At 40.2% G+C, this 25,490-nt stretch overlaps 2 protein-coding genes across 3 annotated transcripts in view; one reads left to right on the top strand and one right to left on the bottom strand.

Annotated features, from left to right (window-relative positions):
• Positions 1-4,265, top strand: part of LOC131327259 (uncharacterized) — a 32,507-nt gene extending 28,242 nt beyond the window's left edge. Inside the window, exon 13 of the mRNA XM_058360320.1 lies at positions 3,832-4,265. Coding sequence (XP_058216303.1) covers positions 3,832-4,003 — 172 coding nt within the window. The 3' untranslated portion in view covers positions 4,004-4,265. The remainder of the gene's footprint in view (positions 1-3,831) is intronic.
• A 1,675-nt stretch (positions 4,266-5,940) lies between these two features.
• Positions 5,941-25,490, bottom strand: part of LOC131327258 (protein PIR) — a 75,836-nt gene continuing 56,286 nt past the window's right edge. For both annotated transcript variants that reach the window (XM_058360318.1, XM_058360319.1), the window contains 4 exons: positions 16,304-16,511; positions 14,498-14,670; positions 8,058-8,264; positions 5,941-6,335 (listed from right to left, as the gene is read on the bottom strand). In XM_058360318.1, coding sequence (XP_058216301.1) covers positions 6,141-6,335; positions 8,058-8,264; positions 14,498-14,670; positions 16,304-16,511 — 783 coding nt within the window. In that variant the 3' untranslated portion in view covers positions 5,941-6,140. The remainder of the gene's footprint in view (positions 6,336-8,057; positions 8,265-14,497; positions 14,671-16,303; positions 16,512-25,490) is intronic.

The raw sequence follows: 25,490 nt of genomic DNA, 5'->3' as shown, positions 1-25,490 counted from the left end.
AATATTAGAGTATTGATCTTAAGATTCATGATGAAGATCAAAACCCTTGTTGTCTTACGTTCTTTGTCTGCATAGAGCATTTCGTTGCTACCCTATTTTATGGAAAGGATACTATATCTATGGAGGATGTTAAATCCATTTTATATTCTACAGATTTGAGGAAAAAAGTATCCGGTGAGTGTGATGCTATGTTTATTTATTTTTTATAGGCAATAAAATTTTATTAGGGAAAACTTGACAAAGGGTACATCAAGTTGGGAGAGAGGGGAGGGGAATCCAAACTTGAAAAAAAAAACACACCTGATCCTGATGGGACAAAGCCCAAATACACCTAGGGGCGAAGCCCGCAACACCTAAGGGGGCAAAAGCCCTAACACCCCAAATGGGCCAAGCCCAAAACCAAAAAAACTCTCGATGGGCCAAGCCCAAACCTAAACAAACTGTGAAATTAGACGATTGAATTAAGACCCAAAAGTTAGGGTTATTTCTGATTAACGTGAACTATGTATACAACACAATAAACTAATTGCACTATGGTCCTAGAGAATGAAACTAGTTACACAATAGAACAAATAATACACTAATTACAAATACACATGTAATCTAACACAAACCCTAAGAAAACCTATGAAGCACGGGTACTTCAGAAATGTCGCCGTACGCATACCGGGTACGGGTACGGCGCCTGTACGGCAAAAACGTACTGGGTACGGCAAAAACGTACTGGGTACGGCAAAATATAATTTTGGGTACGGCAAGGGTACGGCATGGGTACGTTTTAGCCCAAAATGATTTTTTTTTCAAAATTTCAGGGATTTTTTTGTAAATAATTATAAAATATGGGCTTATTGTGTAATTTTTTTGTCTTTTATATACACATACACGTTTACTGAGTCACTGAGAGAGGCAGCGGTCTAGGGCTCCAAATCGGAACAGAAGACGTAAGTTCTCTCTCTTTTATATACACATACACGTTTACACTGAGTCAATGTTTGTAAGTACTATTGGTATGTAAGGAACAAGGAACTCGTCTAGCTTTGATCTAGGCACGTTGAACTTGATGTATGAACTTCAAACTTTTATCTATGTTGCTTTTTGTTGGTAAAATGGGTTTATATTCCATTTAAAGCAATAAAAAATAGAAAAAAATTATATATCTATTCGCCGTACCCCCGCCGTACCCGTACCCTACTTTTTTGGGGTTTTGCCATTTCCCGTACCGCATACCGTTCCGCGTACCGCGTACCGGTACCCGTGCTCCCTAGAAGAAAACAGAACTCCAACACAGCACAAACCAAACCGCCGCAGCCCCAAAGCACTGCCACCACCCATCGCCCACCAACAACACCGCCCTGTCTCTACGACCGCCACCAACCTGCCAGAGACGCAGTAGATCCAAAACACAGCACCCAGTGGACCAACACCACACTTCGCCGTTAAGCCAGGATCAGAAGCACCCATCATTGACAACCGGCGGCGGTACAAGCACACCGAGCGAAAACATAAACAGAACAGCAAAAAGGGGAGGCAGGAAAGGAAAGAGCCGAGCAAAGAAAAGAGAGGAAGAAAGAGGAGGAAGAAGAAAGAAGAGAGAGAGAGAGATCTAAACCAAAACCACCTCTGGCCGCTACAAACACCACACGCCGTTAGGCCCAGCTGGAGTCACCCAACAGTGAAAACCAGTGGTGAACTGGTGATTGAGGTAAACTGAAAAGCAGAGAAGGCAAGATCGGCGATGGAGGATGAAGAGAAAAAGTGGGGAGAGGAAGAAGGGAGAGAGCAAGAGAGAGGGAGGAGGAGGAAAGCCAGGGGGAGAGGGAGGGAGAGAGAGGAGGGGGAGGCAGGCAGCCAAGCAGCGCCCCCCACCCAAATGGAACCCTAGAAGTTGAAACTTTTTAGAGAGAAGGGAGAGGGACGGTTTAGAGAGAGAAGAGAGAATGGCTAGAGAAACAGTCTGACGCTATGTTGATGGTTTATTTCTGTGAGGAATAACCGTTGAAAGGGATTATGGCAATAGAAAGATTTTTGGTTCACAGTCCACATATCATGAAATTATAAGGTGTTTACTGTAGGAGAAATGGGCCCACAAAGCAAGATTGTCCTAAATTATGAAATAAGGGCAAGAAGGAAGAGAAGTAGTTGCTCGTATTGCTGAAGGAGATTCCAATAGGTCGGAGACTGTTCTTTTACTGACCATCAGTTATATCTATTAGTGGATTATCTATAATTCGGTCAATGGAGGCACAATTCTCATTGGAAACAACATGCCTTGCAAGATTTGTTGGGATTGGACGATTGAAGTCACAGTGCATGATGGTATGGTGAGGACATTGTTTGATGTTTGCATATTCCAGAGTTGAAGAAAAATCTTCTCTTTGGGTACTCTTGACCCCAATAGCCTACTGAAGGTGGAGTTTTGAAGATTTCTAAAGGTGCTATAGTTTTGATGAAGGGTCAGAAATTGGTTAATCTCTATGTGCTTGAGGGCAGTACATTTGTGAGTGTTGCATCAGTGGTTTCCTCATCGAAGGTCATGCTTTTGAATTTAACTTGATCGTTGAGTGCAGGGGTTGCACAGAGGGCTCATGTTTTGCCATTTTAAGTGTTGCTTGGACTTGTTTGGTGCTTGCAAGTTTTTGTTGTCTCTTGGGGGTTTTCGTGAAGAGTGTTATGCGAGGGCATCACTCCATGGTGTTGAGTTCCGGTGGAATTCAAGTCAAGGTGGGGATTGATTGTCTTTGCCTTGAATTGTACTTGTGTGTTTGGACAAGAGTCATGTCCGTTCGGTCAGCCAAGTACATGAAATTAGTGCAGAGTGGGCTGTTTTTTCCTTCTAGCCAAGGAGTAAGTCTGTCTGGAAGGTCGGACAAGGAAGTAATGCATTTTCAGTGGGTTTTGGCTTATTTTTTTCGCTCTCCTATATAAAGAGACATTAGGGAGTTCTAGGGTTAAGTTCCTTGCGTTGTTCAATTTGGGTTTTGGATTTTTCTATAGGTTCCACTAGGGTTTTGTTACCCTCTGGATTCCATTGAAGTTTTGTCACTAATATTGGGTACCTTTTTCTTTTTCTTCAAAAAGTGATGGATATGGCAGGTTCTTTGTAGTTTCTCTTCGGTCATAGGGAATTCTCTCGCTCTTCGCACGTGGAATACTTTTAAGCTTATGCTTAGGCGAAACTACATAAATCTTTGTATTCTAGTGTGATTACTTGTTGATTTCTTTTTCTCTTCTTCATAATTGTCCTAGCATAAATATATGTGACCAGAGAATAATGCAAAGAGTGCAATGTTATACTTTTTTTGTTACTTAACTGAATTTAGTTGTGTGTTTCTGGTTATACCATGTAAGCATAACACTTCAACATGTTGAGGATCGCTATACCATGTAAGAGGTTTCTTGGTTCTGTGCTTTTGACAATAAAGGGAGACCAACAATAAGAATGATAATACTACATTACTACTAATAGCGATGAAGTACGTGAGCAAATTAATGTTTTCTGATCATATTTAGCATGTCACTTGTATTGACTTACCATAGCATCATTTATAGTCTGTTCTACTGAAACCCAGTTTAACAATGCATTACTGCTTCTGTCCCGAAAGATTGTTCGGTCCATATTTAGTATGTCACTTTTGTTGAACTTATTGTTGCTAGTTACTTGTAGATATCAATGAGTTCTTTTAAGTTGTGATCTAAAACAGTTTCAATTTTTCTTGACAAAAATGTACAAGTTCTCGTTTTGCAAACCGGATAATCTTTTTGAGACGGAGGATAATCATGTGTCATTATTATTGGCTAAATCATTTCTGATGGTGTTCTTGTCTTCCGCAGTCCCCTTTATGATGAAGTAATCACATTATGCCTTGATCTTGGGGAACTTGATGCAGCCGTTGCTATTGTTGCAGACTTGGAAACAAGTGGAATTACAATGTCAGACCAAACATTGGATAAGGTTATTTATGCTAGACAGGGAGGCGATAGTACTGCTGATGATGCACCATGACAGGTGTAATCGAGATATATGTATATATTACAGTGTCTACTGTATTCCAAAGGTCATGTTGGCAATGTATTGGAAATGTGAAGAAATGTCTTGGCCTCTGTTATACTCCCAATTTTGGCTCTTTTCAGCTATGTTAGGATTTTGGAAATGTCTAAAGGAATGGGAATTAGAATTAGTTACTCAGAAAATTTCACTGGGTTCTTTTACATTGGTTTATAGGTTATTTAGAGAAGGGGTTGGAATCCTTCATAAAGTTTCATGTTCGATTCTCCTTTCTAGTAAAATTTGGAGTCACCTGCATTACCACCAAAAAAAAAAAAAAACTGAATTTTCCACAATATATATACAGACATGTATATATGTAGTGGAGGGTTGAAGGGAAAAAAATTTGACATAAAAATAATTGAAGACTTGCACAAATGATCAGGGAGCCGTTCAATTTGTTTAAAACATATTTTAAGAGTTTTCACATAACATCAATTCATTTAGATTTTGATTTAGGGCTTGATCGATTTATTTAGTTTTATCTTGTCAAATTTAGGGACAAATATCAATCAAGCCTTTATCTATATCTGAATGAGTTGATGTTTTGCGAAAACTGTTAAAACATGTATATCCAAATTAAGCGGCTTTGACTATCTGCGTGAGACTCCAAAATGGGTCCCACACAAGGTATTTACATTTTGTGTCAAAAGTTGTGTCAAATGTTGTCCCTTGACCCGTTTACTTTTATTTTTTTAATTTTGTGTGGAAGAGCAATAAGTGCATATATATAAGCAAATAGTTCCTCTTTCCGCCTCTTTTTTAGAGTTCGATATTTTATTTTGGGTCATCTCTTAATTAAGTGTTTATTTTGTGAAGTTAGTGAGTAAAAATTAGTACATTTTTCATTTTGCCTTTAAAAGTAGATTTTATTTCGAAAAATTAATGAATAAAAGTGTAATGATGATATTTCCATAAAGGGTAAGTAAGGAAATGAAGGCAAAAGTTGATGTGAAAAATGTAATAATAATGTCTCCTTAGTAACTTGAGTTTCGAAACTGGACACTTAAAAAACAGAAACGAAGGGAGTAAACATAATACAAAACCTGTAAATAATGCTAATGTATGACATCTATTAGAGTTATAAAGATTGACGGAGAAACCTCTGTTGACAGGCATAGTAGAGCATGCAGTGAAGATTTTCGGTCTAAGAATTGAAGAGCAAACTAGAAGATAGGATGGAAAATCAAGTGCGTTATGTTTCGGGTTACAGAAATGAGAAGTCGATGTTTTGTTTGGGTACCAGAAAAAATTGATTGATTTAACTCGTTTTTTCATTCGTTTTGTTTACGTTGATAAATCCACATCAGTAAATGACCCTCCAACTGAGTGTCTATTAAAGAATCAACTGAAGGCGAGTGTTGCCTGGGGAACAAACTTTCCCCAAACCTAGAATCCAAATACGCAACAAGTACTCCATACATCTACACAAGTTGTCCCGTAATGTCATTTTTTTCCTGGTACGAAATGGATATGCAAATGGGCTACTCCATGTATCCTTTAGAGAATACGGCCTTCAGCACCACATAGCCATCAGCTGGGTACCCTACCAAACTTATGCCGGGGCCAAAACTAAGGTCCCCTGCTTGCTATGAACACAAAAGAGTTTAGTGTCACTAACCGGTTATACAGTCTAGAACCCAAACACGTGAGCAAGGAATACTCATTGAACCAATCACTTGGCGGTGTACAGATTGTCCTTGTAGCACATGTCAACAAGTAGTATATCTGTATCTACTTCATCTTTTGAATTGAATTAACAAGTTCTTTTTCTTGCCAAGAAAATAAGAAGTAGAAACACTGAATTGCAGACCACAAGATGAAATACCAATGCAAATGATTTTAACCTGAGCACCATGGCTTCTCCAAAATTGGTTGTGGATGTAAAAGCGAGGAGATTGTAATGGTGCCACTTTAATAAAAACAATACACCAGTGCTGGAAACAGCCGCTTGCCTATACTGAGTTCAGAATTTGCTAATTTTGATGTTTCAATTCTTCCATCAGATACAAAGAGGTAAGCATATTCAACAAGATCACAATTACAAGATCTAGGAGACCATAAAAATACAAGAAGGATCCAAGGAACGAGCAATCTAAGAACCTTTTTGTGGCAATGTTTCAAATGCAGACACTGTGTTCTCAAACTTGACGCGATGTAGAGGGGCGCCACTTTGCTTGATGGCGCATGCTTGTTTGTCTTCCAGCGGGCAGCGTGCTTTCAGCATAGAAAATACGTGATTATTCAACCTCCTTGCTTTCTTCATTGCTTCTAACAATGCTTGCCACCCCTGTTTCAAACGTAAAAATGAGCAGAAATAATAGACATTAATGCTCTGTTTGTTTCATCGTAGATTATTAATAGGGGAACGATTTATCCATTTTCTAGTGTGGTACTTCAAAAAATAAGCACAGATCTCTTATCTCAATTTCTGTTTCACCCAAACTGGACAACTCGGTAAGTCGATTTTGTAGAGGAGAGCTTCCCCTTTCAACAAAGAATCTAACTACAGATCTCTTAATCACCCAAATTGGAAGATCGCACAGATACAGTCCTCTCACTCTCTCTCTCTCTCTCTCACACCCCATCCCATATCGGAAGTCTACATGGGTAATCCTGAGTATATAACAATGTGGGCTACTACTAGTACCTTGGGCTTAAGCATTCTAGGCCATGAGGTGTGGCATGTGGATTTATAATCAAGGTACTAGGCTAGTGGTTTGCTTGGGGCGTTAAATGTAGTATCAGAGCAGCCCGTGTATATGACCGAGTGGGCTCGAGCTAGGGAAAAAACTTGTGAAATACTCTGTGACTCTAGGCTCGGGGCGCATGTGGCCACTAGAGAAAAAAACTCGTGAAATATCGTGGTGACTTTGGTCATTAGGGAAAAGACTTAAGAAATACCCCGTGACTCTAGTGCTCAACCCCTCGCGATGTGACGTCTCACTTTTTCCTTAAAAACAATTAATTTAAATATCAAAAATTAATTCGATCATTGCTTGTGTTATCAAACTTCCTTATGGTAAAGAAACATAATATATTGTTTGTTGTGTACTATATTATTGGACCGCTAATTTTTGTACTATGGGTTAGGCTTAACCTTTAACATTCGGATGGGTTATTTAGCAAGAGTGTATTTAATTAATAGGAGAGAGCTTCCCTTTATTCTTATATGTGTGAGAGCTAGGGATATTCTCATGGGTTGAGTTGGTGCTTTGGTGGTCATGTTTGTCTTACTTTAAGGGTTATATTAGCTGCTTATGTTTAAAGTTAATGCTAGTGTAGGTTTATACATTATAGTTTATGAATACTAACTGGTTTCAGTAGTAAAAGATGATTATTATCATGTGACTAATTATAATTTTGTACACCACTTGCGTTGAAGATCGGTGATATCATCTCTCGGATTTGAGGTGAGTGGTTAAGCATGTGATCTGATAAGTATTATTCTTATTCGTTGCTCTCATATTTATTGATAGTTAACATACCCTTTGGCATACAAGGTTCATTGATAATAGTTTTCATTGTTGGATTACCCTTATTTTTCTTCTTGTTTGTTCGTTGACTCCATAATATTGTTGAGACTATGCAGCGGCACGAGGAATATTCCTGGTCTAGATGACTCTGGTTTGCCATTGTTCTTTTTTGTTTGGGACCATGTTTATATATATTTGCGAAAGTCCAAGGAAAAGGACCCATGAAATATCGTGGTGACTTTGGCCGCTAGGAAAAAGACTTGTGAAATACCCTGTTAGTGCTCAACGGATAGGGAAAAAACTTTTGAAATACCATGTGACCCTAATCCAACGGGCTAAGCCCTGAGAAAGTACTTGGCATTTGGTGATTGGTAGTTATGGTTCCCATACTTGTCACAAATATAAATAATGAGGGCATGCTGTCAAGGCTTTAGAAACTTTCAATTAAGTTTCCCAATTGAAAGATGAGGGACAAGAAATCAACATTCAAGCTAGATAACCATAGAACTGACTGTAAATCAGAGAATTGGCGATACCTGTGCAGAAGGAGAATTCTTCGGAGTCTGTGTTATTGATACAGCTTCCACTTCAGCAATATTCAGGACTTGATAGGAAAAATCAAAAAGTTCAAAGTGCAGTTGTTGGCCAAGCAGGTATATTATAGTACAACCACCCCAGGCTACTGAATCCCCCAGCACTTCATGATGGCTTGGTGGTACTTGAACAGATTCCTCCAGATATTCCTGCAATTAAAAGAGCCTGATCAGATTACTAATAACTAAAGATGTCTATTTATGTTTTATCTTACCGTCAAATACAGCAGAAAAAAGTTTAGTTACTTATTTACTTACAACTAAACACAACCAATTATGTCATGACGTGAAAATTTCCATCCAAAGTAGATATTTTTTAACCGTCACGACGAAATGCCGAACTTACTTGATAATTACACACGGGCGTGCATATGGCCAAGTTTTGCACGAATGGAAGTTTTGATTATGTAAGTGTGAAAAGTACTCATAGCTCTATTAGCATAAGGTTTTGGAGAAGTTCTACGTTCAAAAACAAAACTCTACCAGCAGCACTATTTGAAGTCAGCTGATATTTACCCTCTATATCTCCGAAGTCAGTTCATAAATTGCCAAAAACTCAATCCTAGTGTGTATCCCATACCACTGTTTAGAACTTAGCTTGGCTTCTTGCTGTTAGTGGTCTAAACATGCCAAACACGAGAATAAGCTGAACATTAAATCAGTATAAAAATCAACTTCACTGAAAAATGTAACTGTCAAATGCGGATATGTTACGAAATCGTCCACGTAACCATGTTGGGGTTGCTCTAAGCAGCAAAAGAATACATAGAATGTGTAAATGGAATCAGCGGGTCAATTATATCCTTGGTTGGAAAAAATATAACCAATTAACGTGACTACCATGTTCAATTATTTCCTTGGGGGTTGAGTTTGCAATATGATTATTAATAGTGGAAGTTGTGAGAATTTAGTCTCTCAAGAGGTGGTGGACAAATTACAACTCCAAGTAGAGGAGCATCCCCATCCTTGTACACTTTCTTGGTTCAAGAAGGGAAATGAAATTAAGGTGACTAAAAGGTGCTTGGCATCTTTCTCCATTCGTCAAAAGTACTCTGATGAAGCTTGATGCGACGTGGTTCCTATGGATGCTTGTCATAGACTATTTGGTCGCCCGTGGCAATATGATAGGCATTCCATCCATGATGGGAAGAAAAATACCTACACCATCCTTAAGGAGAAGCGACAATTCATTTTGTTACCTATGAAGGAGAAGGTGATTATAAAGCCTCTTCCCACTACGTTGCTTGCTTGTAAAGGATTTCTCAAAGAAAGTTATGACACCGGGTATGTTCTAGTGTTGCTTCCTATGGCGGATATGGGTGTGTTGGATGTTCCTGATGCCATTTTCTAAACTTTTGAAGGAGTATGTTGATGTGTTTCCTCGAGAGTTGCCTTTCGAATTGCCTCCTTTGAAAGACATTCAACATTGTATTGACTTGGTATCGGGGCACCCCTTCCTAACAAGCCCTCCTATAGAACGTCTCCAAGGGAGTCGAAGGCAAGTTAAGGATCTTCTAGACAAAAACTACATAAAGGCAAGCCTTAGCCCTTGTGCGGTGCTGGCTCTTTTGACTTCAAAGAAGGATGGTTCATGGAGGATGTGTGTGGATAGTAGAGCTATCAATAGATCACTATCAAGTACCGATTTCCCATTATAAGGCTAGATGATATGTTGGATTGCCTTGCCGGTTCAAAGGTCTTTTCCAAGATTGATGTAAGAAGTGGTTACCATCAAATTGAGTCCGCCTTGGAGATGAATGAAAAATAGCTTTCAAGACCCCTCATGGCCTTTTTGAATGGCTTGTAATGCCTTTTGGTCTTACCAATGCTCCTAGCACTTTTACAAGGGTAATGACTCAAATGCTTTCAACCTTTCTTGGGTATGTGTAGCTGTGTACTTCGACAATATTTTGGTGAATAATCAGCGTTTAGAAGATAGATCCACCTTCAACAAGTCTTTGAAATCTTGAGAAGAGAGAAGTTTTAAGGAAACTTGAAGAAGTGTAGTTTTGTTGTCGATAATGTTGTATTCTTGGTTTATGTTGTACTCCCTCCGTCCCGATTTGTTTGTCCACTTTTTGACTTTGCCTTGTCCCAATTTGTTTGTCCGTTTGACTTTTAAATGGATAAAATTTCCTTTTTTCCCTTGCTTTTTTGAAATAGTAATTTTTTTTTAAAAGATGAAGGGTAAATATTGGAAAGTAAATTACTTTTAGATGTAATCATTATGCTCTCTAAATATGTTGGATTCCCAATATTGGACAAACAAATTAGGACGGAGGGAGTATCTTCTAAGGGGGTTCACATGGACGAAGACAAGATTAAAGCAATTGTGGAATGGTCAACTCCTACTAGTGTTCAAGAAGTGAGGAGTTTTAATGGGTTGGCTACTTTCTACCGGAGGTTCATTTGCAACTTTATTAGTATTGCGGCTCCTCTTACCATTGCCTCAAGCAAAGGGTGTATGCATGTGCCCAAGAAACCGCGTGAGAGTTTCAAATTATTGAAGTTCAAGCTTACCAAAGCTCCTATCTTGGCCTTACCCAACTTTGACAAAACTTTTGAACTTGATTGTGCTGCTCCGGGAGTGGGAATTGGTGGAGTCCTAAGCCAATGAGGTCAACCTATTGCTTTCTTAAGCAAAAAGTTGAACTGTGCTAAACTCAAATACTCTACTTATGACTTGGAAATCTATGCCATTGTTCAAGCCATCATGCATTGGAGTTACTATCTTGCCTACAAGGAGTTTGTTCTCAACACCTATTATGAAGCTCTTAAGTACATCAATAGCCAACAAAACCTCAATAAATGACATGCCAAGTGGGTGGCCTATCAACAACAATTCACAATCTCTTTGAGGCACAAATCGGGGATTCTCAACAAGGTGAGATGGTTTAAGTAGAAGAGTGGTTCTTTCGGTGGAAATGAAGAACAAGGTTGTTAGATTAGAATAATTTTGCACCGTCTATACTAAAAATCCTTACTTTGGAAAGATTTTTAATGCTTTGCAAAGAGGTGATAAAGTTAGGTATCCATGTTACATGTTGAAGGATGAATTTCTCTTCAAAGGGTTCAAGTTGTGTATCCCTACATGCTCTTTGAGGGACCAATTGTTCATTGACAATCACAAGTTGGGTCATTTTGGCATGGATAAGACTCTAGGATCACTTCAAGATGAATACTATTGGCTGGGAATGACGAAAGATGTGGAAGACTATGCGCAAAGGTGTCAAACATGCCAACAAAGTAAATGCATAAGCACGGATTGTATTTGCCTTTACTCGTCTTGGAAAGTCTTTGGAAATGCATAAGTACGGATATTTTCTTGGGGCTTCCTCCGACACAAAGGCAGAGTGATTCTATCATGGTGGTAGTGAATCGTTTCTTAAAAATGGCTCATTTCATACGTTGTAAGAAGATTGGATGCAACTAACACTGTCAATCTCTATTTAAAAGAGGTCTACAAGTTGCATGGCATTCCTACTTCTATTGTCTCCGACAGAGATGCTAAGTTCCTTGCCCACTTTTAGAGGTCCTTTGTGGAAGAAGATTGGTACCAATTTATACTTGAGTACTTTTTATCCTTTAACCGATGGCCAAGAAGTGGTTAATTGAAGTCTTGGGAATTTGTTGCGGTGCTTAGTTGGTGAGCATCCAAAAGGTTGAGATGGAATTCTTTCCTTGGTGGTGTTCGCTTACGTTTTTTTCTCTAAACCGCACCATTCACACTTCCCCATTTGAAGTGGTTTACGGGCCTTCTAGTGTGGTTGATCTCGTTCATTTGCCAACTCCTAAGAAGGGGCACTCCAAGGCGGAAGATATGGCTACATTTATGAAGAATATCCACACTCAAGTCAAGCTCCACATTGAGAAGTCTAATGTGAAGTATAAGGCAGCCGTCGATGCAAACAAAAGGGAGGTTTCGTTCAAAGAAGGGAATCTTTTTTGGCTTATCTTGAGCAAGGAAAGACATCCTCATGGTGCTTACATGAAGTTGAACGATTGAAAAGTAGGCCCTTGTGAAGTCTTGCATAAGATCAATGATAATGCTTATCAAGTCTGATTACCCTCTCATTTGAGTATCTCCCAACACATTCAATGTGCAAAACACTTGGTGCCATATTTACCTAAGGACACTACCGTAACTCGAGGACAAGTTTCTTTTTAGTTGGGGACTCATTATGTAGTATGTAGGGTACTTTTGTCATTGACTATAAATAGTAGTTGGAGTCATTCACTTAGTCGTTTTTATCATTTTGAAGAATATATTATGAAGAGCTAGTCTCTTTGTATATCCCTTTTGGGGAGTTTCTCTCTCTACAATATTATGGATATTTTGGTTTGCATCACAGAAACTCAAAATGATCACAAAAAGGAACAGGAAAAAGGGCAAAGCACACTCTGCATATTGACAATCCAAAGCATTCCAACCTTGTACTGCTATTTGCCTCATTCATATTTTGGTAAATAGAGAAACTAACTTCCAGAAAGTTTAAAAACAAAAAATATAAAGCAAAATTATGCCTTCTATTCTTGTGAAAACCAAGATATGGAATGCAAAGGATACAATTACAGCATCACACTCTTGCTCAACATAAGTGAGATACTTTTTGTGTAGAGACCCGACATAATTTTAATTATTCAAAGGTTATATAAATGCTAGAATTTGAGAAAATGTGAAATGTGATGTGGTTATGTGATTTGAGGTTAAAATGATAAGATTGTTAGTGGAGGGGTGCAAGTGTGATTTGTGTTTGAGCATGTATATATAGGTGTGTGTGTGTGTGTAGAGAATCACAACACCCACCTCATTCTCTCTCTACTCTCACGTCTCTCTCTCTCTCTCTCAATCTCGCCCCCGAACTTGAAACCCATGGTAATCAACCTCCAATCCACCTTCTATTCGCGATCTTGAGCTCGTATCTCGTTGGATTAAGCTTGGAGTGGAGTATTTTGGTTGATTCAAGCTTTTGGAGCTAGGGCTCGTTTGAAACTCTTTGATTTCGGCCATTGATCTTCGAGGTAGAGATTTCTAACCATCTTTACGTGTTATTGAGTTGAATTCGTGCCCAAAAGTTGTGCTTGATCATCCTCTTTATGCTTGGGTAAAACCCTTGAAATCTGAAAATCGCGTGCTGAAACCCTGGCAGGTATCGTTACCCTTTCAAGGGGTATCGATATCCCATTCTTCTCTGGACTGAAATTGCTTCGGTATCGATACCCAAAATGGGGTTATCGATACCACTGCTCTCTGGAATCTTTTTTTCAAATTGCACTGGGGCCTTGTTTAAAATGTTTATTCTCTTCTATTGTTTGGACCCCCGCTCACTTCTAACACCTTCTCAACACCTCCAAATCACTCCATAGCATCGAAATACATATTCCATTGATCATTGGACATTCTTTTGTTTGTAACTTCATGTGGGATGGAACCTGGACATCATTGTGCTTTAAGTTGATAACTTTCTTACGTGATTATGTTTCGGATAGCAATGTTATACAAGCGGTACCTTGAATGTAAATTGTTGGATAAGTACGATACGTTAAAGCTTAATTTGAGGAATTTGAAACGTGTTATGCCTGAATTACAAACGTTTGAGGAATAACAACACGTAAAGAGAAAAGAGAACGTGAGCTAGACCCACCAACGGGTGTTGTGCTAGGCATGGGGTATCGGGATCCCTAAATAGACCCAGCAAGAGCAATCGCTCATGAGAAACTCAAAACCACCAAATGGCGAGGTGCCTGGCAGGGGGTATCGGGATCCCTAAAGTGGCCCGGCGTGAACATATTGACCTTAATACAAAATGAGAGAGAAAGTGATTAAGCCGCCTAGTGAGATTGATGAATATTGAGTTCATAACTGCTTGGGACTTGCTATCTTTTCTTCATGTTTAACTTGATATCTTTTACGCTATTCTCCTACTGGGCTAGTGTAGTTCATCCCTTCATTTTCAGGTGCAACTTCGGCACATTAGCATGGTGTGCTTGATGTGCATGACCAAACATTTTAGAAGCTGACATGAAGAGTTTCTTGTGCATCTCTAGAAAATTACCTTTTGAAGATGTCATTGTAACTTTAAATTTGATTTATGGATGACTGTAGAACACTTTAATCCTTTTCTCTAGTATGTACTTATTCTAAATGGGGCCGGAGAGCCATGATGTAATCTTTTTGGAACTTTTGGGCTTAGGATTGTAATATGGAAATACGGTGGTGATAACTCTTTTGGGGATATATTGTGAGTATTGAGAGGATCTTTATTTGTAGAAAGATATTATATTTATGTTTAAAATTGAGGGCTAGACATTTTGTCTGTGCAGTTCCATTTACACAAGATAATGCCATAAAACAAAGGAGTTTTCTTAAAAGTTTCACTTACGATTTGAAGGCCACTAAATATGCGATAGAAGTCTTTGGAAGTTGTAATGTCAATAAACCCCGTCTTTGGAGCTGCACTCCATTTAGTACAATATTTATCCAATGCCGCACTTGTAAAAGCAAGGGCATATTCCAGCACGCTTCCAGTGTTCATGTTCGCTTTGCACAACAGATCTGCAATTGAAATCAAGAAGCTTAAGACCCTTAGATTGAAGGATAAATGAAAAATTAGAGAAGGATAAAAAACAATGGAAAACAGCGCAGGACGTTAACATAATTACACACAAACACACATGTATAAATATAAATAACCATATGAGTACACATATAAATAGAAAAGGTAAATCTCACTCACAAACAACCCTTGGATTTCATTTAAATCACATTCATACCTCTTTAATTTCAAAATTCACAATGACACTACCTGTGAGACAACTCTGGTTTGCTCTATTCAAATACTCAATGAAGTTACAAAAATAAACTCCAGTTATATTTCATTTTCTTACTCTCTTGCCCTTCTCCTTCAAACCCTCTACCAGCACCCTAAAAGGACCAGAAACCACATGACTGTGTTTCCATTGTCTGCAACCCACGACCACCGTCTATTGACGATGACAACGACGCTACCACCACCCACCAGTCCTCCACCAGATAGAAACCACGAAAACCTATTCGATAAAGATCAAAACCCACAAACTACCAGCTCCACCTAATTCAACTCTTAGTGGGAGTCTATCTCTGCCACCATTGATGCCACAATCTCTCTCTGACTCTTGCTCAATTATAAATACCATCAGTTCGAGTTAAATACCTACGATACGGGATATGTATCCTACTATTTATCATCTCCTTTCAAAAACTATATGTATACCATGCCATATCCTTTATGTATAGAAATCCTACAATACGAAGACATATATTACGATATATTCGCATATCCTCATTCAATACGTATCCTGCGATTACTTATTGAAAAAAGTCATACCATATTTTAGGAAGCAGAACCCCAAACGTGTTCTAAATCGCTTCATCTAATGACATTTCAAACCATTTAAAGAAAACCAAAACTAACCCATTAGAGCTTGAAAAGAAGAAAGAACATATTTCAATCATGTTTTGCATTCATCATATAAGGACACTTCTCCTCTCCCTTGACCTTCCATTTATTTGTGAGAAACAAAATCCAAACCTTGCTAACAAAAATTCCACATTGCCATAGTAGAAATAAGTAATGTATAGTATATATCAGCAAGCATGAGGGTACCCACACTTCAATAGCTCACTTTAAAGTTTTTCTACTCATATTGAATAGCATGGTATTAGAGCTAAAGCAAATGGGGATGGACAGGCATGTCTTTTGCCAACACGCTGTATGTATTGCACGTACAAAAGGATGTGCAATGTATGAGCATGAGGGCACCCCGGCTTTAATAACTAGCCTTTGCGGTTGAGTTTTACCTAAAAGTGTGTAACAAAGCCAACTTCTTATCCACATACGATAGGCTTCCAAACATTAAAAAAGGAGGTTTCTCAATGTTTGCCAAGCATTGCACAAAATTACTGCTGATCAATCAGACTTAGTTCATGACACATTAGGATCAATATATTTCTCCAAGCAAATAAACATGTATGATGTCATTTAGCGTCAAAGTTGAAGACCAATTATTGGGGCCAAAAGTAATCTACCATATACATCAAGTTCTACCAACCTTTTTGTTGTTGTTTGGAAGATGAAGTTCTACCAACCTTATTAAATCAATTTAACACCAACACACCATTCATCTAAGAGGAGAAGGTAGGAACGCACCAGCAGCTTCTGCCTGTTTTGATATGGTGTAGAATGATGTTTGAGTTGAGAGCCCAGGATTTGACACAGTTGCAGCAGTTGCTGATTTGAAGAGAGTGACAATAGGGCTATCTGCCCCTTCTTGGGCCTGCAATATTTGCCCATCTGCACCAGGAATCAAGCCCAACCACGGAGCTGTTTGCATGAAATGAGTGGTATCTACTTCTCTCTGTTAAACAATTTAGACAAGAACTGTGAGGAGATAGCAACCAAAAAGTCGATACATATCATTATAAAAAAAAAAAAACCAACAAGTTCAGATAAAGCCACTTATAAATGTTAGAGATCAGTGTGGTCGGCCCAATTAATCATGTTGACCCTCGCACCAAGAGCCCTAAATATGATGGTTTTGATTAAGAACATTGTCGTTGATTTCATACATTCTACCCATTGTCTGTAGTGCAGCAATAATGATATTTAAAATAAAGAATGGAAATGTCGTTGCTCTATATCTTCATGATTCCTGCCATTTGATTGCCCGTTGATGACATCCCGAGATGGACAGTCTTGTCATCAGGGTCATTTGAGATGACAAGTAATTGTGATGATGGCATAAAATTTTGCAGTATTGCATTGAAAAATAAGTAGAAAAGGGTGTTGAGGAATGATGAATTGAAATGAGATAAAGGGATGGATATAGGATACTAAAGTAACCAAGAATCTTTCTTCCAAAGGGTGAAAGCCCCTAAACAAATTGAGGCCCAGGTATTGGTTAAATGTACTGCTAAGACAAGTGCGTTGCAAATTGTCCCCGGATGAAATAACCTATATCTTTGTGGCTGACCCTTAAGTTCCGATTATTCCCAGGAATCAAATTAGAAATGAGAATTGAATGAAAAAAAAAGAGGAAAACAAAGGTAGTCTACCAGTATGTGTGCTCATCATTATCCTTTGGCATAATTGTTGAGGGTGACGTCACACGTCACGCCACGTCACCATGGGGCAAGTCAGTTTCTTGCACGTGAGAGCACTGTCCTGCGCCGAACCTAAAGGTTCATCTCCAGGCGAGCAATGCAAAGGTTGGAGCATTCAGTCTGAGGAACATCCCTTATCCGAGCTCGGATGTGGCTAAGCTTAAGAGCTTAGCAATCAGTCGAGCCAACCATCAAACATAAGGATGTATCCCTCGATTGTCGGCATGTGGCAACTGGCCTAGCCCCATGCCGACCCAAAGAGATCCATCTTCAACCTGATCGGCCTTGGTGGTCCAAGCCGTTTAGTTCGGCCCACTACAATAGCCCCTCTACTCTTGCTGATACTTGGTATAGGAGGTAATGCTGAGCTGTGGCCGAACATCCTCAAGGAATCCGAGCCTCTGCAGCTCAGATTACGTCCCTTCAAATCCCAAAAAGAATAACTGCTAGAAACATAGGCCAACAGGTGGACGCCACATGTCACGCTCTGCGTCGGTTGAGCAGTCGAAAGGACACACTCTGAAGTTCTGAACAGCTGTCCCATCGTGGCCACGTGTTTGTTGGTTGGATGGTGGTTTGGCGGTTCAATTATGAGCGGGAAATTCAAACCGTTTTTTCCACCCTCTATATATAGTGTCCTGAGAGGAGAGAGAGGGTTACAAGTTTCTCTCTCTCTCCAGAACTCGACTCCAGAGCTTCTCTCTCCTCTTGTTCGTCATTTCCAGGCACTAACCAAGCGTCCGATTTGCAAGTTTAAAGCTTCAACCCCGCAAAAATCTGCAGGTATGTGATCAATTCTCATTTCTCTTCACTTTTAATACCAAACCCGAGATCTCCTACACCTCGGATAGATTGATCGAATCCGATACTGAGTCATAGCATGGGAATGAGGCCGAGTCACTGTTCAATCCAGGAGCGGGGACGTCTGCTTCCGAGCCTTATGAGCCGAACGCTGAGGATGACATTCCTCAGGGTGAGGCCGATATGTATGACAATGGTAGAGTATACCCTCATGCCCATTACTTCAATGGCGAAGATGTCGAGTACCAAAACTTCCTTTAGGAATACAATAGCCCTACCTACGTTTCCCTTAACCAAGTCCCGAGCGATAGGATTAAGGATTAGGTTGAGGATAACCCTCAGCATAGCAACGTCCCATTGATGGCGATTTGCGAGGCCGGGCTTCGATTTCCCCTTCACTCGTTCCTCAGGGAGATCTTATGTAGATATAGCCTTGCCCCACATCAGTTGGCAATCAATAGCAATAGGATCATCATGTCTATCATTGCCTTAAAGGAATCCCATGCCTTAATTTTTAATGTCGCCGACCTTCTCTACACTTACACCATGTCTCGGCATGGTGGTTCTGGACGTCGGAACCTTTCTACCCATAGAAATATTGAACCGTTGATGACCGGCCACCCCAATACGGACAAATGGGCAAGCTTTTATGTTGAGGTTCAATGAAATTTCGAGATAGGCAACATGACGAACATAAATTACTCCGTGCCGAGAGTAGCAGACACCAGAGGTCTGTCCCTTGTCATCTTTATGCATTTTGCCTTTACAATTAGCTCTATTTTTGTCTAATCCTGTTACACTGTTTTTCCTGTAGAGCTCGGACCAATCTCCACGAATCTACAGCTACTTGCCGATGCTGGTCATTCATATTTTTTTTTGTCGGAGATTCAAGAATTACACTTTCGTCTTGAAAGGAGGTCAAGCAGTTAACATTTTCTGGATTGAGTAGTCGAGCCACTCCACTCTGCTTGGCCAAATCAAGGATTTAGGGCTTCTTGTATCTTAAAGATAGTTCACTTTTTTATCCGATCAAAAGGTCAGCTTCAAGATATCCCGTCTTCCTCTTCAAGTCGGGGTAAGTTCTATTTGGATAGATTGATTCGATTAAGTTATGTTATAGAAAAAAGAGGATTCTTTACTTTTAGAAACAACTGCAACTCTCCGATAGGATGTAATATCGCAAAAATCCTACTCTATTCTTACGTAGCAATAGAAGTCTGCTTATGCTACTTCGACAGCGCTTTTTTGCCTCCTCTACGCTCGGGACAGACAAGGCCAAATGGCATTATTGTTTAAGCAGCTGAAAAGATATCTTAATGTCTTTACTGGGTTACAAGAGAGAAGTGAGTTGGTCTCGATGAGAGCCCAGGCGAGTCTCGTCTGTAATTGTCTAACCCGGATTAAGGATCTAGTTCTCTTCTTGGTTTTGGGTTAGGGTTCCAAACCTGCCCTATCCCTTAAAGCCCCAGAGCTCGAGATCTACTTAGCCATGTCAAGATTTCAAAGGTTCAAGCTTGTGGAGACGCGCTGACCCATCTCGGATATGTTCCGTCATACAAAGGTGTCTTGAAGAAGAAACCTAGTGTTAGATGATGGATCTATTTGTATCTAGTGTAATTATGTGTTTTATCATTTAATTAGTTTAAGTATCTAGGACCGCAGTGCAATTATTATACAACTTGTATATATATATTTTACGTTGAATGAAATTAACCCTAATGGGTTTTCTCCCTATTATGATTACCCTAAAACTGAACATGGTATCAAAGCGATAGAACCTGGCAACCTACGACGTTCTTCTCGTCGCTGCGTGAACAGTACTTTCGGGGGAACAGTGTTTTTGTGAACAGTGCTTCATGAACAGTACTCGCGTGAACAATGCTTTTGTGAACAGTACTCCGATCAGTCGGGGTTTGCCGTCGCCGTCGATCAGATCTGTTCTCGCCGATTAAATCTATTTTTTTTTTCTTTTTCAACACTGTTTCAGTCAAATCCGAAGGTATTCAGTTGATTTTTTTTCGAGGTTCTAGGATTTTTGGAACATTTATTTATTATTTTTGGAGTTCTAAAGTTGCTGGGAACATTGTTTATTGTTTATTTGGCATTATTGTTCTACTTTCAAGATGTCAAAAGAGAAAAAACAGGCTTCCGCTAGTGGCAAGGATGAGTTGAGTCGTGTAGGGACTCTGGATAACTCTCCACTGGATATTTGTCCCATCAAACTGGATGGCACAAATTATTTACTTTGGTCTCGTACTTTTACATTAGCCATTGAAGCTAAAGGGATGTTTGAGTTCATTGAAGGCCCTGTTACTGAGCCTACTACTGATGTTGAACTCAAGACGTTTAAGTCTCGTCCATCTTTAGCCATGACTTGGTTGTTTAATTCTATGAAGGCTGATGATATTCGTAGTCCTTTCTTGCTTCTTAACACTCCATATCAGATTTGGACTATTGCCAAACAGACTTATTCTCAGCAGGGCAATGATGCTCAGTGTTTTGAGTTGCGAAAGTGACTTCGTACTATGGATCAACACAATCAATCTGTTGCTGTTTACTTTGCTGATCTCAGTGGGGCCTAGCAAGAATTTGATTATTATCAAGGGTTTCAAGCAGTCTGTTCCGTTGATGCTGGTGCTGGTGCTTGGTTAAAAAAAATAGAGAAAGAGCGTGTGTATGACTTTCTTGCTGGTCTTGATGTGGAGTATGATCCAATTAGAGTGCAGGTGTTGGGTCGTGTTTCGTTTCCATTTTTGGGAGAGGCCTATGCCATTGTTCAACAGGAGGAGAGCAGAAGGGGTGCTATGTTACAAGCTCCTACTTCTGATCGTTCTGAATTGGTTGCTATTTCGCAGGGACAGTTTGGATGGCTTTCACTGATCTGTGAAAGAAAGCAGTGTTCTGATCGCCAAGACAAAGTCATTGAATGTGAGCTTTTTGCTTAAGGAAAGCTTCCTTAAGCTAGGACATAAAGCCCATAAGTGTATTTTTGTTGGGTACTCTCCTACCCAAAAAAGGCTATAAGTGTTACGATCCTTATTCAAGGAAGATGTTTGTCTCTATGGATGTTACCTTTTGGGAAACAGAGGTTTTTTATTCTCCCTCCAAACCATCTCTTCGGGGGGAGCATCAACAAGAGGAAGAGATGTTTACATTTTATAATCATAGTGAGGGGGAGAAATTTTTCTATGATCATAGTGAAGGGGAGAAGGAAAACATTGGAGAGGAACCAGTATTTGTTGAAAGGGAAACACATGATATTGGTGGTGACATTGAGGAACAACTACCTGCACGACAACGACTGTAGGGAGCTGGCTTACAGAGGTATGGTAGACGGAAAAATGGAAAGTCTTCATGTACGTTACCACCTTGTCAATCACAATCACCCAATCCAGTTCCAGATCCTCAGTTGACTCTTCTGGTAATGATTCTTCTCTTATTGAACCTCCTCCTATGGATCCTGACAATCTTCCTATTGCTATTCGAAAAGGTGTTAGATCTTGTACTCAACATCCTATTTCACAGTTTGTTTCTTATGACCGTTTGTCTCCTTCGTACCATGCATTTGTCTCTTCTTTTTCCTTCATATCTATTCCTTGGTAGGATGCATTCAAGATACCTAAGTGGAAATGAGCTATGGTAGAAGAGATGACAGCTTTGAAAAAGAATGGCACCTGGGATCTAGTGTCACTTCTAGGAGGAAAGAAACTAGTGGGCTGCAAGTGGGTGTTCACTATTAAGCAAAAGGCTGATGGTACAGTTGAGAGATACAAGGCAAGGCTTGTTGCCAGAGGTTTTACTCAAACTTATGGTATTGACTATGAGGTGACGTTTGCTCCGGTAGCGAAGATGAATTCTGTGCGAGCTCTCCTCTCGTGTGCTGCCCACTTGAATTGGCCTCTTCAACAGTTTGATGTGAAAAATGCATTTCTCCATGGTGATTTAGAGGAGGAAGTTTATATGGATATTCCACCAGGTTTCTCTTCTCCTGCAAGTGAAGGACAGGTGTGTAGATTAAAGAAGGCACTTTATGGGCTGAAGCAGTCACCTAGAGCCTGGTTTGGCAGGTTTTCTAAGGCTATGCTGAGTTTTGGTTACAAGCAGAGCCATGCAGATCATACGATGTTTATCCGGCGAAATAATGGTAAGATTGCTGTCCTTATTGTTTATGTTGATGACATAATAATGACAGGCAATGATGTGAGTGAGATTCATAACCTTAAGTCTCGTCTAGCTCAAGAGTTCGAGATTAAAGACTTGGGATCATTGAGATACTTCCTTGGAATGGAAGTAGCGAGGTCTGATAGAGGTATCTTTATTTCCCAACGCAAGTATATACTTGATTTTTTGGAAGAAACAAGCATGTTGGACTGTAGACCTGCAGATTCTCCTATTGAGGCGAATCATCATCTTAGTGGAGATGTGGGGAAGCGTACTGAAAAAGAGAGGTATCAGCGACTTGTGGGTCGACTAATATACTTGGCCCACACTCAACCAGATATTACTTATGCAGTAGGTGTTGTTAGTCAGTTTATGCATGATCCTCGTACTTCACATCTAGATGCAGTTTATCGTATTTTGAGGTATCTAAAATCAGCTCCAGGAAAAGGAATTTTGTTCTCTAATCATGGCCATTTGCGATTGGAGGCATTCACTGATGCTGACTGGGCTGGTTCTGTGAATGATAGGCGCTCTACTTCTGGCTATTGCACTTTCCTTGGGGGTAATCTGATTACCTGGCGAAGTAAGAAGCAATCGGTAGTCGTCAAGTCTAGCGCAGAAGCTGAATATAGAGCTATGGCTAATGGTGTTTGTGAGCTCTTGTGGCTCCAAACTTTGTTACTTGATTTGGTGTTTGCTGATAGTGTTTCGATGAAACTTTACTGCGACAATAAAGTTGCCATTAACATTGCTCATAATCTCGTTCAGCATGACAGAACGAAGCACATAGAGATTGATCGACACTTCATCAAGGAAAAGTTGAACGAGGGTTTGATATGTATGCCGTTTGTGAGATCTGGAGATCAGTTAGCTGATATATTCACAAAAGGGCTGGGTAGCAAGAGTTTTCATCCTATTGTGTTCAAGTTGGGCTTGATTGATATCTTCGCACCAACTTGAGGGGGAGTGTTAGATGATGGATCTATTTGTATCTAGTGTAATTATGTGTCTTATCATTTAATTAGTTTAAGTATCTAGGACCGTAGTGCAATTATTATACAGCTTGTATATATATATTTTACGTTGAATGAAATTAACCCTAATGGGTTTTCTCCCTATGATGATTACCCTAAAACTGAACACCCAGGAAGAAGCCGAGCGAACGAGGAGATCAAGCCGGACCAAGTGAGCACCTGAAGACAAAGAAGACATAGCGAGGGAGGGCCGAGGCTAAAGTTGCCGACAAAACCCAATAGAACGTTCGACTACTGGCTCGGGCTTGAGGTCGAAGTTCAAGAGCCCATCCTCCCAGATTTGAACGTACCCCTTCGATCCGTTGCTCCAATTTTTGAAGAGACAATGGCGTTGCGAAGGTCAGTCCAGAGGCAGAACATCAGAGACAATAAGCCTGTGGGCCGGACAGGACAGGAACCAGGAGAAGAGGCAGAACGACTCATGATTCTCAATCTCAAAGAACCGCCGAGCACCAGGGGTTTGGGAAAGACAAATAAGTTGGTTAGTCGGCAACCTCTGGTTCAGCCCCACTGGTCAACCGTGAAGATACAACAATGGAGACTGTCATCCAGCAGTCGTTCTCCCCGTCGCTCGCCGATGTCGACGAAAAGCTTGTGTTGCTGGATGACAGTGTGAGGGCTGCTTCAAGGGCTTGCACTGCCGAAGGATATGGAACAGGTTCCGAAGGAATTGACACCGAGCTTCGTGGACATGTGCTCTCACATCGTTCAGGTATACCTCGCCTTGGTTGCTTTTCATTCGTTTTGCTTTTGTTCAACTTATATCATTTTTCTTTTCTTCAGGCCGGCCAAGCTGCTCTCAATGCCTAAAAGAAACTCACTGTCCAAAATGTTGAGAGGACATGCTAGAAGAATGAGGTAAAGGCCGAGCGTCGGAAGACGAAAAAAGTCGAACAGAATCTTGAGGGGGCTGAGTAGGAGATTGAAAGGTTGAAGAATGAGGCGGCCGATGCGAAGGGAGAGGTTGAAAATGTCCAACGTCAGATGGCAGAAATGGAGAAAAAGGAGAAGAAGAAATTGAAAGCTACCGATGCCAAGGGCTACCAAGATGGCATCAATCGAGCCGCTAAGGAATACAAGAGAACTGCCCGAGGAATGGTGAATGAAGCGCTCTCTTGGAGGATCCCGGATGCTTTCAAGGTGGGGTATGATGCCGACACTATTGCCAAGGCTGCTGTGATGTAGATGGAGCCTAGTCAAGGTTTGATTAAATAGTTGACCAAACCTGTTGTCCCCAAGCTCAACTTGCCATATATAGCAGAAGAATGGTAAGGATGAAGAAGATGAGGCGGAGGAGGATGTGGTGATCGCTGGGAGTCAAGACAAGGTTGTTGAGGCCGAGACTCGTGACCCCAATATTGAGATTGATGACTGAAAAACAACCCTTGCAAGCGCCAACTCCAGGGTGGTCAGTTGCTATAGTTGATTTAACCCTTTAATCTTTTAAAAATCTTTGACAGACTTGATCACTTTGGACTGGGCGGCTCTGAACTACGCAGAGGCCATGCCAAGTGTAATAGTTTAATCTAGGAAGTTTGCCGAACTTGCGCACATGACTGTTTGAATGTACTTTGGCTGCACTTGAATGCTTTTTGAATGATGTTTATCATGCCTTAGAATTTTTTCAATTTTGTACATTGCTTTCGCATAATAGTTCGTACCCCCACTTTGGTAAAGGGCTCGGCCACGTGCCAATCCTTAGCCAAAGTAAGATAGACTTAGTAATTTTTTTGAATGCTGTGATGATTTACTCACCTAAGTGTGAGTGTTACTGAGCTCTGGCCAACTTTAGTGTTGTGCCGAGCTGAGGTTCGAACTGCAAAGTGTCCGACCAGAACTGAAGCTTAAGCCCAAGCCTTAGTGTGGGTCTTAGGTTTGGTAGGGACGCACGTCCGAGATGCTTAATGGTTGTTGAAGCGATGGCGCAAGCGCCGTTGTACCGTTGTAATTGAGGTCATCGTTATTGTGTTGGGCCGAGGTGAGAAAATAGTTGGAAAATTTTCTAAAAATTTCAAGTACAAAGAAATTTGAAGCCGAGCAAACTGTTGTACCAATATTGAAGAAACTTGCACTAAGTGCTTTGAGAAATTAAAATGACTTAGCTAAAACTTGGCTGTACATAGGATAGTTGTGGCCAAAGCCGAGACAAGAACATAAAGATAGATAAAGCCATGTTAACAAACTTGCTTTTACAATAAGTGGCCGAAGTCAATGTTCCTACATGTAGGCCTTTTTGAG

This window comes from Rhododendron vialii, chromosome 5a (genome assembly GCF_030253575.1).
Source record: "Rhododendron vialii isolate Sample 1 chromosome 5a, ASM3025357v1".
Classification (NCBI taxonomy): Eukaryota; Viridiplantae; Streptophyta; class Magnoliopsida; order Ericales; family Ericaceae; genus Rhododendron; species Rhododendron vialii.
Note: the sequence above shows the minus strand (reverse complement) of the source record. Positions and strands in the feature narration are given on the sequence as shown.